At 36.0% G+C, this 20,324-nt stretch overlaps 1 protein-coding gene across 2 annotated transcripts in view; it reads left to right on the plus strand.

Annotated features, from left to right (window-relative positions):
- UBR1 (ubiquitin protein ligase E3 component n-recognin 1) overlaps nt 1–20,324 on the plus strand; it is a 65,815-nt gene that overhangs the window by 3,784 nt on the left and 41,707 nt on the right. The window contains exons 2-8 of one of the 2 annotated variants that reach the window (XM_032111187.1): nt 6,945–7,201; nt 9,298–9,376; nt 10,680–10,790; nt 15,958–16,088; nt 17,121–17,262; nt 17,786–17,848; nt 18,522–18,645. In XM_032111187.1, the coding sequence (XP_031967078.1) occupies nt 6,945–7,201; nt 9,298–9,376; nt 10,680–10,790; nt 15,958–16,088; nt 17,121–17,262; nt 17,786–17,848; nt 18,522–18,645 (907 nt within the window). The remainder of the gene's footprint in view (nt 1–6,944; nt 7,202–9,297; nt 9,377–10,679; nt 10,791–15,957; nt 16,089–17,120; nt 17,263–17,785; nt 17,849–18,521; nt 18,646–20,324) is intronic. The other variant, XM_032111188.1, reaches the window with a different exon arrangement.

Here is a 20,324-nt window from a genome sequence, read left to right on the forward strand (position 1 = left end):
ATATTACCATTATAAGAGTTATGTGGTTCCAGGAGAAAGTAGTGGATATTCCTGATAGCATGTAACTGTTCCAGTGTCTCCTAGATGCTAGAGCAGTAGAGAAGTTAGGGATAAACAGGTTGGGTTTGGTGTATAAGGGAAAGTGTTTGAGCGATGCTGAATGAGTGCTAAATATGGATAGAGTCGCCTGAATTTTTTTGCACATTCATTCGCTGCAAAATTAGACTGTATACAGTGGATCTTAAAATTAATGATAATTAGAAAATTAGGTAAGAGTGAGTACACAGGAAATTTTAAAAAATAACGGTGGTGTTGTTTTCTCCCCCCCCCGCACCCTGCACACTTCCATTAATGACTTACTTCTTTGTAAATACTCACTGTAGTTCTGTGTTTTGAAGTGCAACCTGGTGCTTGCTAAGACATTTCATAGATGTCCTGTTCCTTCAAATGTAGGAGACCACAGCATGGATGTTAAGGATCAAAGAAAGAATCAAAGTATTTCCTTTGTTTCTCTAGAAACAGAATAAAAATGATCTGTTAAATGAGTAGTCAGAACTTAAAATTCAATTTCAAAGTGTCAGAATATTAGAAGTAGCTCTGCAAAGATTATTTTGCTATTTTTATACGGAGAATAACTTTTCGTCCCAAACTACATATTTGGACGTTGTTTTGCTTTACTATGTGATACTGAATTCCTGCTTCCTCTAGCGTTAGTTGTATGTTGCTATCTACTGAATGCAGGTTTCACAAAAAATTTGGAACATGAAAAGGTGATGAGATTGCATGCCTCAAAGATTTCAAAATTAGTTCTAGAATTCCTGACTGTTTTGCCCGTTGAACCTTCTTAGCAGTGGTATCCTGCTAATTTTGCAGAGGCTGGAGTACCCACTTGGTAGGGAGGTACAATAGAGATACTGCCAGCATGGCAGAGAGAACTACAGGCCATGATTTAACTGCAGTTGTCTCCTTGGGCACTAGTTCACTTTCAGGTGCTTACTCCCATGAGCTGCGACTGTGCTCTTGTGGTTTTGGAGGTGCCTGTGATTTAAAAGTGACCTGCAGTTTCCAAGAGGTTGAGCAGCTTGGGTCTATGCATTGTTTACCCTGAAAAAGACATTAGTTTTAGCTGTCCAGCAGCTGAAACTGTAACAGATGGTGCTGGTGGTTACTTGTCCTTCTCTGATGGTCACCGATTTGCTCTGGTTCAGCTAAACTGGTAGTCGTTGGCGACTGCTGGAATCGAGGTAGATTGTACTGTAGACAAAGCTTTAGTAGTCTGTGCTGTTTCTGAGTCTCGTTCCCAGTGGGCAAACACCTGCATCATTAAAGCATCTTTTGACATGAATTGGCACCCTGCTTTGGCTCAGGGGCCAAAGTTAAATGACTGTAGAGATCAAAAAGTTCTTTTATGTCTTCAGGTCAAAGTTGATGTTTTGTTAGGACAGTGTTAGAGTTTTGAATAATACCTATGTTGTGCCAAGAGAAAATAACTTTTGAAACCTAACTTGCTTGTTTTAGTGTAATTACTCATAATCAGAGCAGACTGGATACTAAAGTTCAGTACTGTGGTTTGGTTTTTTTAGCCATGTTATGTAAAGGAGCTGACTGATGCATCAAAAACCAAATATTTTGTATTTGAGTTCTAAACAGTCATTTTCAAGCTTAGAGTCTCTACTAAAACATTGGCTATGCTTTGTTTTGTCACATTCATAATTCCTGTTACGAATGTGACGAAAGAGCAAGTTTCCATTTTAACTCGCTGAACTGTGCCCTTCTAGAGAAAGAATTTATGCTCCAAGGGAAATAAAAGTTCAGTTTGATTTAAAGCAGGGAAGAAGAAATATGTTAATTAATTTCTAGTGTTTATTTTTAAAGCCTCTTCTTTGTGGAATATATATATTTGAGGCTGAAATAGATTGCCTTGTCTCCTTGTTGTTTTTACTGAAAATAATGCCTAGGTGTTCTGTACTCTAATTGAATCTTACTTGCAGTGCATTAGAAAACTGATAATTTTAAACCAAAATAATAAGAAGTAAAAATGGAACTAAAATTTTGAAAGCAGAACTTTATATGAAAATGTTAGTTCAAGAATCTTTTGAACTTCCCTTTCCAAAGAAAATTTAAGTATTCTGCATACTTATGAAAGAACTTGTGCATATTTATCCTTTCAAAATGTCTTATGTTTCCTCAATTGGTTAGACAATGTCAGAATAAAAGTTTTCTGAGCTGTTGTCCTGCTAATCTCTGTTTAACTTGTAACAACTGTTCTGTGCGTTAAAGTAAAGCTGCCTTTTGCATTTGGTATTTATGTTGAATGGCATCTGCTTGAAATCAGTATGCCCCCAGCATTTTAATTATTTACTTTTAAAATCGTCCTTCTTCTAGCTGCTTTGACAGGCTGGTATTGTCATCTCATGCCTGACAGGTCTTTGCTATGCATAACAAAGTATTTTACTGTTCCTTTTAGCTGGAATCTGGATCAGGTGCAGGTTTTAGTTCATGCTACTGGTAGTGTCTGTTCCTTCATAATTTGTTGTTTAATGTTCGTAAATATTAATATTCCTTCTTTTCACTGATTAGATTAATGTATAGATCTTAAAATAATCTTGAAATTTAGGCAATCACTTTTCCATTAAAAGACCAGCTTGTCAATCAGTGCAGTTCAAGTAGAGCTGCATTTTATAATACTGCCTCGTGCAAGCTGTTAGTTTGAAAAGACTTCAGAGTTCCAAGAGAACTGTGCTTAGAAGGTAGATCAAAAATTGTCATGGAAGCAACAGCTACTGAATTAATGTACATAATAAACCTCTGCAATGATAAAGAAATTGTGTCATAGTGGTGAGAAATCTCATTTGGTATTTGGTCTGCATGTGAAAAGTGGATTGAGAGTGTTGTTAACTTTTTTCTCTTTTTTTCTTATATGCTTCCTTATCTCTCATTCCTGTTGTTATTTGTAGTATTCAGAAATCGAATATGTTTGTGAAAGACAAAATTGGAGATGGATATATTTGCTATATCAATGACAGATATTTTGCATATTTTGTAGCAGTATTTGTAGGCAAATATAATTTCTCAACCTCTGACCTTTGGCATGATGCTTATTTAAAGGGTTTAGAAAAAAGCTACAAACTGTCCTTTTACATGTATGATAGATCTGCGTGTTTGGTTGAAATTGACATTTGGGAAAATCTGTGTGGTTACACATGGGAAGTAGTCTGATCCCACAGAGAAGGATATGTTTCCCTTGCAAGATAAGAAATCGTTTCTTAATGGTTTGCTCTCAAGTGGTATTGCCAGGTAGTGCTTCTGTCACAGTTTTCTTCTGAAGAGTCAGTAAAGATTACAAATTACTGCTTTTGTTATACAGCACAAATCAAGGGTGTTGGACAAAATGGTTTCTGTGTCTGCTCTTCTGACAAAACTGCTAACACTTGAGAAACACAGCTTTGCAACTCCTTCTGCCTCCCTTTTTCTTCCTCTTTCATGCAGTTTGGGAATTATCCTCATCTTAAAAAAGGTGAATGGGACAGGAATGTGTGATTGAAGTAGGAAAAGAGATGAGTCTGGAGAAGGTTAGAGATATGAAATCTAAAAGAAGAGATAGGCGACTGTGTATCTTTGACATACACTCTCCACTAGTGACAGGTTCTTGAGTGCCACCTTTGCCAGCTGTTTCCAATACCTGTGAATGCCCGCCAACACGGTGTGGATGTTATTCTCCCTCTGCAGGAAAAGCTGTGGTGTGCTGCTGCAATGAGAACTCCCTTAGCTCATTCTGGTCACTGTTTGTGGGGGTTTTATTTCAGGGCCACGTGTATGGCATGGCTGTTTCTTTGGCAAATTTTAATTAAAAGTGAGAAAATGACCAAGAAACCCATTGAAAGAACTCTACTAAGGTTACTACTACAAATATTTAAAAGCTGAGCAATTTCAGAATTCAGATTTGAGATGAAGCTGTAATTTGCTCCAAATGTGAAGGCAGTTCTTTTTCCTAAATTCAGTAATTTTAGATTGCAGTCCAAAAATATTTTCCAGTGGGATAGTGTCAGTTGGAGTAGAGTGCATTCAAGCCTGCTTCCTCTGGGCTTTCCTCTGTTAGCTACAGCATGTGGGCCCCTGTGAGTAGGGTGTGAGTGCCTGGGGGGATGGGGAGAGCTGACTGATAGTAGCATTTTGGTTACATGGTAATGTTCATTCCTTAATTGTGTTATCTCGTGGCCTCTGCCTCTTTCAGTACTGTATTTCAAATTTACTTTTGAGTGGAATCAAATCTGGAAAATTACTTTTCTGTAGATCTTACTAGTAGCAGAAATTAGACGATAAATAGAGATTGACAAAGAAATAAGATTTCTCCTTATGAAGAATTTGAATCACACAATGATTGAGGCACCTCTGCAGGTCATACTGTTCAAACTTTCTTCGCAAGCAGGGTCACCTAGAATAGATTCCTTGGGGCCGTGCCCAGCTGGCTTTGGAATATGTCAAAGGATGGCAACTCCACAGCCTCTCAGGGCTGCCTGTGCCAGGGCTGGGCAGAAAGCTGCAGTGTGAGCCCCATCTCCACTTGCAACTGTCTTGCACAGCTATTTGGCTTTTCTGGGCTTCCATCTCATCCTGTTAGTAAAAACAAAAAGCCTGTCAATTTATCCACTGATACGGGTTTTTTTTATCTGTAGCAACTGAGCACTTGACAGGTATGAGCTCAGGTAAGGGAGTGAGTGAACAGAGGGAAAGTGGGACTTCTCAAACTGTTGAGGTATTCAAACCTGAATTTCAATATGTGTGCACAAGGGGACCAAGCTAGCATTGGACAGTCAATTTTAACCTAGAGGGTGCTTTATTTGGCAGATTTTGTGTTGTTGATAGTTTTGTGTGTAATTTTATACTTTTGAACATAATCTATTAAAACAATTTTGATGAAAGGAATAAATTACTTCTCATAGGAGGCACAGAGGGCATGGGATAGGTCTGAAGTTTAGCCTGGTGCAGCTTTTAGAAATAAGAAAAATAATGTTCTTGTTTGTATTGTGAGTGTAATGGGTATTTCATGGGTGATATACAGGCTGAGGATATATTTTAGTGTGGTTACCAGAAGGCAGACAGCCTGCTTGAGAGAGTTCTCTCGCTCCCCTTGTTCCCTCTCTTTCCCTACTTCCTGTCCTCTCTTCTCAGAACAACATCTAAATAGAATTAAAAGCTTTGCACAAGAATGCTTGAAATGCTTGTGAGTTTGACTGTGTGAGAACCCATTTTACACTTCTGGCAGATTTTCAGGGAAGCTTAGCCCTGTGTTTCTTGAAGCTATGACGTGCTCTGGACCAACAATGCAGAAGCTAAACTTGCACTGTCTCCTGGGAACACGGGTTATTAAGATGGAAGGGTACAGACTGGGATTCTCTTGTGCTTTGCAGAGAGAGCCTGCCAAGGGGCCACATCCCACCCTCCTGCATTTAAAAAATACAGTAACCAAATTGGGAGGGGAATTTGATGAAGCCATAGTGCAGTATAGGTAAGATAAAACAAAAACAAGTTACAGGAGAAAACATGTCTAAGCAGAAACACTAAATTATGACGTTTAATTATGATAAGAATAATTCACTTCCCCTCATCTTAAATCAGATGCATAAAAAAATAAACACATGATCAAGCAATTCAGTTTCCAGCTACATTTTACAATTGAATATCTTGCTCAGAACCATCAGCTATGTGTGATATTTTTCTTTTTTCAGTGTTGATATGTAAGTATCTGATAAATTTGGATTTCATGTTCAGTTCTTTTTTATAATTTAGTGTCTTTATGCCCTAGGTAAGCATCACTTTTATTTAACAAAAATGGTGCTAGGTAGTTGAAAAATTTGAACAAGTTAATGAAAATTAAAAGGCAGCCATTTAATTAGTTTCCTTTTCTTTTTGTTTCTTAGATCTGAATATGTGAAAATAAATATGTACCTATATATTTGAGTGCATCTATGTATATGTATAGAGATTGCATATATATTATGTATGTGTGTATGCTACAGCTTTTAGGACCAATACAGTAATTGCAGTGGTGCTTACTGCTCAAGTAAAGTTCTGGAACAAAACCAGATGTTTTTGTTAGCTTTGGAATTTAAATAAGTGGTTCCTTTCACTTCATGGATGGGTCTTCATTTTCAGATAATCATGGATAGGTTTGAATGCTTTGTGATTCAAGTAATCTGATTAGACTGATCAAGCTGCTGCACTTACAAAATAAGAATATTCTAATATGATTGTGGACAAACCTGCTCTCCTGCTTGACCACATCATCCATGGCTTATCTTTTCCATCAGCTTCTGCCATGCATTTTCACCATGACAAACAAAGTAATGGACTACCTAAGGGTAATGCTGAAGAAGATCGATGGCCAAAATACCAGTAGAAGCCTCAGGCTAAAGCTAAATCTATTAGAAATGTAGTATGTCTTATTAAAGCCATAAAGAAAGTGTTTTAAGTGACTACAATGTGAAAGCAGCCTCATTTAACAGATTAGTTTGCGGTGATGGATATTATTATTAATCTAGGCTTTTTCTAAATGGCATCTCATTTCTGTTCCTTCCCTTTAGATTTTCTTTGTAGACAGTTTTTGTACTTTTTTGTAAGGTAAACATACAGTTTTTCAGAAAACAAAGATGAAACTTATACATGATGTTTACAGATCTGGTTTTCAGAGTACTGGGGTTTCAGCAGTTCTGACTGCATGTGTGCTTGGATTCATTTCTTCTTTTGGAGAACTCTTCTAATGTAGGTTACTGTGGTGGAAAATAGCAGAGAAATTATTGGGAATCCATAGTTTCTTGGATTTTATTGCACAGAGAACTGACTTCTGATGTAGGAAAGATTTCTGAATTCACAGTAGAAGTGTGTAATCCTATTTTCTTTATATTTACTTACTTGTTTATCTGTGGGTGTACTTTTTGTTGCAGTGGTGTGATGAAAGATTCGACTTCCAAGCTATGTTTTTAGAGTGCTTGGCAAAACATGTGCCAAATATTTACTCAGCTGAAATGGACCCCTTGCTGGAGAAACAAGAAGAAATGGTCCAGGCAGCAATATTATACCCCCTGGAATGCTATTTGTTTGGGGAGGACCCAGATATATTCCTGGAGAAACTACAACAGAGTGGAACCTCCCAGCTCTGTGGAAAGGTGTTCAAAGGAGGTGAGACAACATACTCTTGCAGGTAAGAATGCAGGTGTGTTCTCATCAATGTTCCCATCTATAGTAACTGAGCAAAGTGTTTTAATAAAATCAGTTGTGCTGCTAACTAGTCATTGCTTGTGTCATGGTACTTCTTTGCTTAACTGATGCTGGCATTTGTTTCCAATTTCAAACCACTTTAGAGTGAGGAAGATTGCATATGAAAAGAAGGCTCTGGCAGAGAAATGGGGAAAGAAATGGAAAGGATACTAAAAGTGCCAAAAGCCATTGGTTAAAAATGTTGGATGATAGGGTATGAATATGGGGTCTGTACCTGAATTGAGGAATACAGTACTCACCCTTTCAAAGTCTGAAACAGAAACCAGCGTTTTTGAGCATCATCAGTCCTTTGCTTAGGCAACAGCTGTGTGACCAATGGTAATTTTTTCACCTTTTTTTTCTCATCCTGGAGTGTATTAAAAGTGACAGCTCATTGATTTGATAAAATTAATTTTATTAATTCCTCTTAATACAAATACATTAGTGAGTATCATGAATAAAAATATATTCATTTAAAAAAGCCAGCAGTCTTTGTGGTGAATGTAAAGATTGCAACTGTTCTGGCAATTCATGAGCATTAATATGATGCTATTGCCATAGTTTATTCTATTTTTCAGTTTATTTCAAAAGCCTAGAAAATTTAATTAGAAATACTGAAAGAATATTATTAAGGATGAAAAGCACTATGAGTAAAAAATCCATCCCTTAGAATTTAGGAAATGTCAAAATGAAAGCTCTCTATAAACTTCCTTTATGAATTACACTGTAAAGTTTTAATCAATCGCATACTCTTCAGCCTTTTCTAGGAATCAGTTAGTGTTGTGTATGAAAGGAGAATGGTCTTTGAAGAAGTCTTGCTGGGTGTACTTGAAAGTGTATACTGTGGGACAATTGTACGAAGGAAAAAGGTGGACAAGACAGTTTAGTGCTACTGGAATGGGAATAATTCTCTTCCTACCTCTACAGAGTTCATGGACAGTAGCAGGCAAAAAGACAAAGCTGAATATCTCAGAGTTGGTCTCTTTCTTATTTTTTTGAGTTCCAGTCTTGCAAAAATGTGGTAGTATTTATATGAGATACTGTACATACTACTGCAACTGAAGCTAGATGTCTGTTTGCTTTAGGCTTCTAAAATGCTAAAAATGAAAGATACTCTGAAGTTTTAAAATCTGAATGTCTTGAATTGGGTAATCAAATCTAGCAGCCACTTCTGGCTTCATTTTTCTTTAATTCCCCTTTTAGTAGACTTATGATAATAAATGAATGTTACTGAAGTATTAAATTATTGTAATGATTATTACAATCTGAAGGTTTGAAAGGAAGTTATTTCTGTAATCAGAATTACCATGGTATTTTAGTTGTAAAAGAGGCTTGAACTAAATGTTGAACAATGGTATAAAGTAAAAAATTCGATATGTTGTCATTTAGCACCTGTCATTCACATTTTGCATAGAATAAAACATCATTTAAAGAAAAAGTGACCGTGTTTTAAGAAAAAAGGCTATATAGGAAAGTATGTATGTGGAACACAGGAAGAAATGAAATTAGATTGCCCATGAGTATAGTTCCATATTTTCAGGTATTTAAGTGCATGAGTGAAACTGTAGAAGTTAAATTTCAAAGTATGTATTCCTAGCTCATCTAGAAAGGAATTCTTTCCAGATTTTAACTTCTAACTGTTTTAAAAGTTAGAAACATAACCTAGTAGAAGTGTAGCAAAAGTTTAATTGGTAAACTGACTGCAGATGTTGGAAACAATAATAAAAGTTAATTCAGAGTCCTCGCTGGTTTTAATATCTGCTTATTCTTAGCAAAACCAGAAAAGGTTAGCAGCAAGTTTTGAAACTGGAAATTGAGCGTGTTTTTGACAGAATTTGTATAACAGGTTTGAGTACATGGTTCAAACCTAACAAGACTGGCTACTCCATGTCACAGAAAGATGATAAAAGTCAATGTTTTTATACTTTGACTCTGTTGTTAATCTCAGTTGGTTTTTTTTTCAGAGAAACACTTTCTTTTGTGCATGAAAATTTCAGGTGTTTGTTTTAGAAAGTTTTCCACTTACCATTTTTGTTGCAGAGACTGTGCAGTTGATCCAACTTGTGTGCTCTGTATTGACTGCTTCCAGAATAGCATTCACAAGAACCACCGGTACAAGGTAGGAAAATCTTATTTTAAGAAATGGTATTTGCAGCTTTAGAGAAGTTCTTTTGAGGCTATAATAAACTGCATCTAAACCATTAGTAATTTTATTATTAAAAAAAAAATTCTGGGATTTATGAATTAATCTCTCATCTTGTGTTTCTAACTATGTAAAGCTGCTTCTAAGAACAGCAACTTGCTAATTGAGGAACCAAAAGATAAAGGAGTGTTTATGAATGCATATAGTGTATTCTCTTTGACAATCTCATGGGAGTGCAGGTCTGAGCAAAGAGCTGTGACTGAAAATGACAGTTGCATCCTAAGTCCCAGTCAGATCTGTTGGCAAGTAAGTAAGGTGAAAACCCAGGGAAAACAGACAGTAATGATTACAGAGCAGTTTGGAGCCACAGCTGGGCTGAGAAGCTGTTGTCATTTCCCCTTTTTTCAGTAAATTCTTCAGGCAAAGCATCAGCTATGGAAATAGGTAATCAGATGGGAGCAGATTTGCAGCATTTTCATCTCAAGAATACAGAGATTCATAGAATAATTTATGTTGGAAGGGACCTAAGGAGGTCACCTAGTCCAGCCTCCTGCTCGAAGCACGTCTAATTAGATCAGGTTATTTTAAAATGTTTCAGGTAAATAACAGATTTTTTAATGTCTTTTTATTGGGTCATTGAGTTTTTTTAGAAATATTTCAAGATTGGAGATTTGGAGGAAGCTAAGGATAATTGGTTTTGCCTGAGTTTTGTCTGAACTTTTTGCCAAAATGGAGGGTCAGAATTTGTACTCTTCTGAAAGTACAATGCAAAGTTAAAGTTATAAAAATTTATTTAGATGCTGATCATGTAATCTTTTCTTTGGTTAGAAGTGCTGTTTAATATGCACATATTTTTAATCTAATTTTCTAACTTTATGAAGTAATTTTAAAGAAGGCATTCAACAGCTTTGCTATAATTTTGTGAATAAACCCAGAAGTATATATTTTGCCATTTATGAAACACTCATCAGTCATAGGCTTTTTCACTTACTTTCAAGTTAAATTTATTTAGGACTTGCATACCTTTCTGTAGCGGCAACTCTATTTCCTCCTTTATTTTCTGCTCAAAAAGTTTACCTTTTACTTCCCTTCTCCTCTGGTAAGTCTCCTTTTGTCTAAATAGAGAAAAGAAAGTTGTGGTAAGTCCATTGGTTATGCAGTGACTCTTCTATTTTTAAGTAGGTGTTTATACTTGTGTTTGATTTGAATAATGGACATTGTTATTTTCCTCTTGCTTTTTATATGCATATTTCATGACTGAAATACATGGTTTTTCCAGATGCATAGCTCCACTGGAGGTGGATTTTGTGACTGTGGGGATACAGAGGCATGGAAGGCTGGACCGCTGTGTACTAAACATGAGCCTGGAGCATCAGGTTCTCCAAAAGAAGTAAGAATATTGCTTAGAGTGAAATTAGTAACTATTGTAAATGTTACCTTCTTATTTTAAAAAGTGCTTATTCCTGTATATGAATGTATTGTATAACTCATGTAACAGGTTCAGTCAACTTGAATCAGGATTTCCTTGGTCAATGTGTTTGGGATCAAACGTATATTGGACATCCTTTGGTTTTTTTGCTTTTTGTTTGGAGACAGTTTCATCCACCTGTCTTATGCACTTGAGTCTTTCATTTGGAATTAAAATTGCAGTCTCTTGTTCTTTTCTTAGCTAAGTGTGTTACTCAGTTCTTATTTACAAATAATTAGTTTCCCAGTGGTTAGCAAATGTTTAGAAGTAGTACTTGATTTTAATATTTTTTCTACATTACTGAACATTTGCTTTTGCCAGTTACTTCTGGTGTGTGAACTGTCACTATGACTAAAAAAAATTCTCTGTGGCTTGGAACTAACCTCTTAAGCTAGGATGTCTCATGGTCATTGTGTCTTGTAAATGAGCATAATAACAAGAAATACACCATCTTACAAGAAATTCTTGAGGAGAATGCAGGCAAATCAGTTGCTTCAGGTAAAATTTGGATTTTTTTCAGAGTCCTGCATTCTGAGATAATCTGAAAAACCTTAGCATTGCAAACCAGTCATTGCAAATAGACCCCTAATTACTGGTGTTTTTGTAGCAACTGGACTGTTATTTATGATCTGGCAAAAAAGTCAGATGGAAGAGGAATAAAGAGCACTGGTCTTACAGAAATAGGAGACAAAGTTTTCTTTCACGTTTTCATCCTTCAAAAAAAAAAAAGAAGAAAGTTAATGGATTTCAGAGATAAAAATGTTTGAAGCTGCAATAAGGAGTAATCTGTTTACCACTTGGAGCTTGTTGCTTACCTACTTCTACTTCTACACAGCAGTGTGCTCTGCTGTGCAATGCCTATCCCTGAGTACTGAGCTATCTGGTGTCTGTGGCTGATACCTATGTATTACTCATGAAAACCTGTAATCAAAAGAGCTCAAATGGTTTCCTCAGTGTTTGACTGAGGAAAAAATAGCTATGGCATGGTTAATTTTGCTGCTGTCACCACGACTACATATGTGTTTAATACTTCTTCCAGCACATTCTGCAGGTGTTTCCAGGATAAGAAACTTGCACAGTTCCTCTTCGGGAAGGCTTAATTTTTGTCCTTGTGCTCTGAAGGAAAATAGGATTATTTTTTTTCAATGCTAGGTTGCTGGTAGTGTTGATAAAGGCATATGGAAAAGTAGAGAACTCACGTGTCTACCAGCATCAAAACCACTTTTGGAAGTATGGAAAAATTTGTGCTACAAGATGCTCAGTACCAGATTTCTAGAGGCCCTTATCATATCACAAAGAGAATTTAGTAGTAGTCTTAAGACAAAATGTTCATGTTTCAGTTGAGAATTAACTGTTGTTCTGCTGGGATCTAAGTGTTTCCAGCTAAAGGATCTCCACTGCTCCTAGAGATAAGTGATACTGCTTATTCCTCAGGTGACCACTTTCTTACACACAGGAGCCAGCAAACATTATGGACTTAACTGTGATGGCTCACCAAAAAAAATTGCACAGATACCTGGATGAACATGGACCTATGAGGCACATCAAGAAATACAACTAAGAGATTGTAAACAAAATGGATTGTATCACCTACCTTTAAAACTTAGGTTTGCATGAGATCTTCTAATAGTTGTTTCAACAATTCAGTTGTTCTGAGAATAATAGTACTTTTTGCTTCCAAAACCCCTGATGAGTCCCTTTTACATCCTGCTGGGGAGCCTGTTTTTCTGCAAGGTACAGATTTTGATCTCACAGATCTGTGACAGCATATTCTGCCTTTTACCTCCCTTTCCTTTAGAACAGCTTTTTCATCATAATAAAATAAAACCAAATGTTAGGAAAAAACCACTGTAACCTTTATGAATTTTACCTAGAAGGCTGCTTCACTCTTGTTTAAAATCACATGGTCCAAATTTTGTGGATTTGTTTTCCAAACAACATTCAAGCAAAGCTTGAGGGGAAACTGCTTGCATTCAGGAGTCCTCAGCATTTTGTTTGTTTGTATGAAGATGAGCTGGTCAGAATATTCTTCAAGGCATTTGCATACAATGGAGATAATGGTTAGATCATATCAATAGTGACTGCACTTGGTTTTCAACTGGAGTGAAAACTATAGTTATGCCTGTGATCCTAAGGAAACAGGGAGCTTCCCATGCTTCTTCAAGTAATATTTCTCATCCAATCTCTGATAAGGTCTTTGGCTGGCTTGCAGTGAATTTGTTTGATCATCACTTCTGTCATGGAGCTGTTTAAGTCCAAAGCTGTGTTACAACTGCCTGTCAAATAAACTGGAGCATACTCCTACGATGAGTGCTACTTGAGAGTTGTGACTGATAGAAAACCTATAATTAGACAATTACTTGAATTTGAAGAAGTAGAAGGCTGCTTATTAGTTCTTTGTTGTCAATATGTGTAGCTATTATGCAGTCAGTATATGCAGACTCTCTAAGAGGGTAGAAGTACAGCCACATCAATAATGCAGTGCATCAGCATATTAATATAAACTATATGTAGCTATTTGAAAGATTACATTGCATGTCCATCTTTCTTTTTTAATAAAGGACTTGTCTGTCATGGATTCTTTATGACGATGGTGAATGTTTGGATTACCTCATGGTTCGTTCTCTGTTTTGAGAATCAAGGGCATTCAAAATGTAGGAATTTTCTCAGCATACAGTGAGGAAAAGAAATGAGTGACAAAGCACCTTTGGTACAGATATCTTGTGTATTTCTTTTCCAGCATGTTTTCTGATAGGGCAGAAGTTTATCCTGTGCTTGTCAAACAGACAGAAAGCATTCTTGTCTGGATAATCCTGACCAGTATTCCTTTAATTACTCTACATGCAGAGAATATATAATTTTAGAATCCCCACTCAGGGCTTTCAGGAGTTATCCATTTTCTATTGATTCCGAAATAATGTCTTCCATGTGCCAGAAATACAAAACTCTTTTTGCCTAAATATATCCTTAAAACCAGTTAACTTTAAGAAGTCGTGTTTGAGGTAAGAAAGCAATACTTGCCAGGCCCCCTTTTTTTTTTTTTAAAGGTTATTACTTATTTCCAGACTTCAGTACCTAAAGATACTTTGTTTGTTCTTCCACAATTTTGGATTTTTAAACTTTGCCTTGAAGCTTAAATAATTATGCACTTTTGGGCATAGTTCTGAGACAATTTTCTTTTTACCCTTTCACTTTACATTAGATGTATCTTAATTTCATTTTACTGTGACTTCTATTAAAATGGATATTATATATAAATATATATAAAACTAAAATTGGAGGTGGCATTGCATCATTTAACATTTCACTACTTGTATGAGTGCAATTGCCATTTTTAATAGTTTATAAATCCTTTGATGTGATTTCCTCTGATTTTTTTTTTTTTTTTTCCTGCAGACTGAAGGGAAGCAGCATGTCTTATTACAGGATTATCTCTGCACACAATACTGAGTTTTTCTCCAGCTCTATTGTTTTTTTTCTTAACATTCATTAGTGCTTAAAAAGCCAAACTGTTAAGAAAAATGGGAAAAAAAATTAGTATGTTTACAGCTCAGGTCAATTAGATTATTCCTAGCACTGTATTTTTTTTCATTCTGCTCCAAACATTAAGATGATGAAAGTTTTGTCAGTCTGGGGAAAAGAATAATTACCCCAGATATGTACATTCTTAATTGTTGAGATATAAAAGCATATCCAGAATTTAGTATGTACACTTCGTGATGTTTATAGACCATGGTTTCACTGATACACATTTTTAGATTGCATGTTTGACTCTAAATTACTGTTCTGATGCTTATCAGGTCAGAAAACTATTGTTCATGTTAACATATTTTTACTTCTATTTTGCTACAGTTTTAGCTTTTCCATCTTACCTAATGCATTATTCAACAGAATTTTGCTTTTTTAAAAAAACCTTTCTGCTTCGTAAATCAACTACAGTCATATTTATCCATTTAAGAATTTCTGAAAATATGGTTCTTAGCTGTATTAAACACATCGCTCTGTTCTTTGATATTTAATGTGTGTCAGATTATGTATTGCAGAAGCGAGTGCCCTTAATACTTTGGGATTCAAAGTCACACATGAAAAGCTCTATCCCTGGAAAATACCTGTTTGTCATCTTTTTTTCATTCTAGCAAAAACATACCTATTCAGATTTTTTTTTTGGCAGTTTGAGTGAACCTAAAGTTATAGGAAACTTTGTGCAAATACAGCTTCTGTTTCAGTGTCATGTTTATATATGAAACTACTGGATTTGGTTGTGTTACCATTAATAACGTTATATACATTTCTGTACGCATATGCTAAAAGAAAGGTGGGGTGTGGTAAAGGTCATCAGGGCCCTGGGATTAAAGCCCTCCTTCTATACAGCCTCATTGCAGTGTACCTGTGTCTTATACCTGAACATTGATTGCTTCATTCGTAGGTGCAGATTTGGTAATGATTTTCTTAACTTAAAAGCTTAATATATCTCCTGCTTAAATGCCTATAGAAATGATTAATCATGTTATATGGTGTAGACAATTCACTTGATATGGATGGGAAATATGTCAGTTCACAGGGATATTTTGAATGATTTCTGAAATGATCTCTGAAAAGAACAGAGTTAGGATTCCTTGAATGTTTGTTTGTTTGTCATAATTTTTTGACAGAATACCCTCACGAAAAAAGAAAAGCAATGCAGGGGAAGAATCTTGGTCTGCACTGCAAACTTTTAATATCTATAGGTATGCAGAAAGCTGCTAAACAGCTTTTTTGAATGCAAGTTTAAAAAAAAAGTGAAGTTAACACATTTGATGAGGCCTTTCATAGTCTAGTCCTAGATAAAACATGGATGCATAAAGAAAGGTGGGTGAAACTGTTGGAATACTACTGAGAGACCTTGGGATGAAATGACTTTGAAAATAAGAAATTCCGTGAGGTTAATTTGCTTGAAAAAATCATGAAAAGGATAATTTCCTGATTATAGTATAAATATGTATAGATATTATAATATAATTTCCTGTTATAGTATAAGGTATTCTACCAACCCCCTTTTAATTTTCTTTTCAGGTTCTTTTCTGTAGTAATATTATCTCATGTTTTACAGAATTCTGAATGTCAGTTGAATGAAGAAATTATGGAGCATTCTAGGAGGGTGTTTCCCTCAGTGATAAAATACATTGTAGATATGCTTATCTGGGAGGAAGAGAAGGAACTGCCTCTGGAGCTCACCGTTAGGTAGGGAGTATTTCCAACTTTCTCTTCAAGGCATTAGCAACTTGGATTATAATTTTGCCTGGGATATTCTCATACTCATGCAGACATTAGTCCTGAAATCACTGTAAACAGCACTGTGGTATTTTTGACCTAGAGTTATATAGAGAAAAGCTTTTGATACTTTGTGGGGAAAGTAGTGTGTGACTGTCCTCCATCAATCACTGAAGAGAAGTGCTCCTGAGCCAGCCTGATCCATAGTGAAGCGGCAGATCTTAGTGCACAGGGGAGGAAATGTCAGGAGAGTGGAGAGACCCATCAGGTGCCATTGGCTCTTGTGGGAGACACTGATGGGACACTAAGGGACAGGGGAGCAGGACAGAGCTGGCAGACTTTCAAGGATGCTTTCCACAGAGCTTGAGAGAAAGATGTGGACAAACCTTTTAGTGAGGTCTGTTGCAATAGGACAAGGGCTAATGGTTTTAAACTAAAGGAGGGTAGATTTAGAATAAGTACAAGAAGGAATCTTTTACAATGAGGGTGGTGAAAATGTTGGAACTGATTGCCCGTGGGGTTGGTGGATGCACCATCCCTGGAAACATTCAAGGTCAGGTTGGATGGGGCTCTGAGCAACCTGATCTAGTTGAAGATGTCCCTGGTCATTGCAGGGGGGCTGGACTGGATGATCTTTAAAGGTCCCCTCTAACTCAAACCATTCCATGATTCTATGAAAATGGAAAATGCCTGTCTATCACATTACAAAACAAATGGGTTCATAAAACAGCAGAGAAAGGAAATAATAAGAGAATATCAAATAACTTCACAACTTCTCTTTTGTATTTGATACATAGTTTCTGTGACTTTTTTCTGGCATAGGTGGTGGTGGGGGATGTCATTAGCATGAAGAATTAGCATTAGCATGCTTGATTTACTTGAATAACTTTTTTTTTGTATTTGACATTCTTCTCAAGCTATCAAATAAGCTGTTGCTTGTATTTGATAGGACACTATTTACAATTTTACTTTTATTTGTGCGAAATGTTATCTTTTTCCCAGCAGAGAGAAGGTAGACAGCTACTACTGTGTCCTTTTCAATGATGAGCACCATTCTTATGATCATGTAATCTATAGCCTGCAAAGGGCACTTGGCTGTGAACTTGGTGAAGCCCAGTTGCATACGACTGCCATAGATAAAGAGGTTAGTGTATTTGGGATATCTGAGAGAGTCACCTTTTAATCATTGAGTGTTACTACTACAGTCACTTGGTTATAGAATCTTTGTTTGCTGGAGCTTGAGGAGAGAAAGGCATATTGCTGAGCAACTCTTAGTCAACACTTGTTTCTCAGGTGTGGAGAACTTGTTTAGGAAGCACATACCTCTGGTTATACCCTGCTATTTCATGTACTGTGTGCTAGGAGAAAAGTTGATATGGTTTGTATTTGAAGTATTCTGCAGAAATCTTTCATCTATTTTAATGTGTGAATGAATTTTCCTTATTTAATAATAAGATACCCAGACTTTACTTAGTTGTTTGTTGTTAATTTAGATAGCTTTTTATTCTACAGAAAATTATGTTAATTTTTATTTGCTTTTAGATGTTTATTGTGAGTGGTGTTGGGCCCTGTTTTTCTATTACATATGAAAAATATAGCAAGGATCAGACTTGTGACATTTTGGGTTTGCTTTATGTTGGTCTCATGCTCAATATTTTCTTGAACAGGGTCGTAGAGCTGTTAAGGCAGGACATTATGCCTCTTGTCAGGAAGCAAAAGAAGAAATTAAGGTAACTTCCCGAAGTATTTTTCACAAAAACCACCCCATACCAACCTAATTAGTATTACTACTGAGCACTTACTTGTCTGCTGTACAGTCTTTATCTTAGTACTTCCGTGGTTTTATAACTTGCCTGTGAACTTTTTGAAATTGAATTTACACCACCACATTTGAGATAGATAGATACCTTTATGTTGCTGTTGTACCAGGGATGGCAAGAAAAATGACATAGACCTCGGGTCCAGGAACGAATGGAACTATTTAATAATTTACAGACACGTTTATATAACTGGGTTCACTTGAATGGCATAAGGTTATTGGTCCCTTGACCATCCACCTCCCAGAATGATTGGTTAAACTCTACGACACCCATTTCAAAATATTTTCTCCAGTCAGTATCATAACAAGGTGCAAAACAAGCAACACCTGCAAGATAAAGGCTTGGTTTACAAAAACCTCAAACTGTTTTCAGCTAGCCTGTGTGTGAAAGCAGAACTTTCACAGGATGCTGACAGAAAGCTGGAAAATTTCTCTGCTTCAAGCTTTTCAGCATCCACACCTTTAGAAATAAAACATCGAACTGTTTTCTTTGTTTTGCTTGGGAGAGATGGTGGGTGGTGAAAATAAATAATGAAATTAATGTTATTTTATTTTATGTGTACTAATATTTACCTGACTCCTAGAGGCATTCTGAAAATGTTTCTCAACGACCCCTCCACGTGGAGGTTCTGCATGCTGATGTTATGGCACACCAGAAGTTTGCCTTGCGCCTTGGTTCTTGGCTGAACAAACTCATGAGCTATTCAAGTAAGCATTGCTGGGTTTTGTTACAATAATGCCATGTCAGTATTTCAATGAATTTAGCAGCATTATATATGATATTCCCTTAATTAAAATACTTTAATGTTCTTCCTAATTAGAAAATAAATAATGCAGTAGCATGGGTGCTGATCTCCATTAGTGAGGTTATGAATAGCAGTACTTTTCTGTTCCTTCTTGTTGAAATAAATGTATTTGTTTCCCTGTTTGAGCACGGTCTCAAAGTTTTATTATTCTCACTTTCAGCGTCGCTCACACATGGTGTGTGACTCCTTTACTTAAAAGCTGCCCTCCTCAGTGCTGGTGGAAGGCCACAGAGCATCTCTATCAGTGAAAACATACATTCTCTGCTTTTGTTAATTCCTGCTTCAGATTTGATAGCTGTGATTTATTAGAAAGTGTCAATAAAACAAGCAAATTAAAACCTTCATTTAAAAAGAATTCCAGTGGTGGAAAGTCTATTTGAAGCTTTCAAACATTGTTCTGGTGTTTGATGATGCATATGGTTTTAAAGAAGATTTCTGAATCAATGTACTTTTGATTTGGTTTTTTTTTTTCCATACCTGTGTCTTGCCACACTAAAGCCATTATAAAATTTCTCCACACAGTAAAAGTATGCATAGATTAAGCTCTACTCACTCCTTATCATCCTTCTTGATAGGTAAATCTGGTGGTCTGCTTTAGCCCCTTTGTGTGCTTTGTTACTAGAGTGTATTTCTTCTAATTTTTTCTAAAGACTTGCTGATCTTTCACTTGAAATACATAGATCAGAATTGTACCTTTTTGTAATTCTTTACAGTGTTTTACAAATTTTAGTGTTCACTTCTTTTCAAGTTTGTATTTATTTTGCCAATGGTATTTTCCTGCTGTTCTGAATTCCTCAGACAGTTCTGATTGGTACAGATTTTTGAGTGTTGTTTATTTCAAAGTTTCTAGTGAAAGTTTGGTTTTTATCCAGGTAAGTTAACAGATATTTTTATATGTTTTAGAAGAGCCTTCAAATTCAAAAATTGAAGTCAAACATTCCTATCCTTCTTCTGGATTATATACATTGAGGCTTTATGAGCCTGATGTTCTGTACTCAGCTGGAACTTTTGTGTGGTCTAGTGGTTCCTGTTCTTTTCACGATTTTGTTTCAAGTGGTAGAACATGAATCAAGAAACATTTAATAATGTGTATTTCCAGGTTGTCAGGAATTTGATTCATGACTCTTCACTTTTTGTTTTCAAATTAGTAACGTAAGGCCTCATTTTTGAATGTTAAAAAGCCATGGGTGACTGCGATATGTTGATCTCCAAAACTGCTTCAATTACTGTGTTTACTGATAGGTGCAAGAAAATATAAAAGAATTTCTGAAATTCTCCAAAAGGCTGACTTTCAAGGCCTGAGGCAGTGACTTGCCTAGCCCTGTGCATTTCTGTGCTGATATGGTAAAGCCTTCTTATGGATCTGCTTTGCAAAGCTCTCTAAATTATTTTAATTTTAAAATACTCTTCTGCATCATGGGATTTATTAAATTAAGTAGGCAAGAATAATAGGAAGAAATTAGTAAGGCAAAGGGTATGTGGGAGTATGGTCATTGAGGAAAAAATGTTAAAAGTAATTCTTACTTAAGTGGCTCCTTTTTTTCTTCTTTTAAAAGGGAGCAGAATTCTGTAATTCTAATT

The sequence above is a fragment of the Corvus moneduloides genome, chromosome 6 (genome assembly GCF_009650955.1).
Source record: "Corvus moneduloides isolate bCorMon1 chromosome 6, bCorMon1.pri, whole genome shotgun sequence".
Lineage (NCBI taxonomy): Eukaryota > Metazoa > Chordata > Aves > Passeriformes > Corvidae > Corvus > Corvus moneduloides.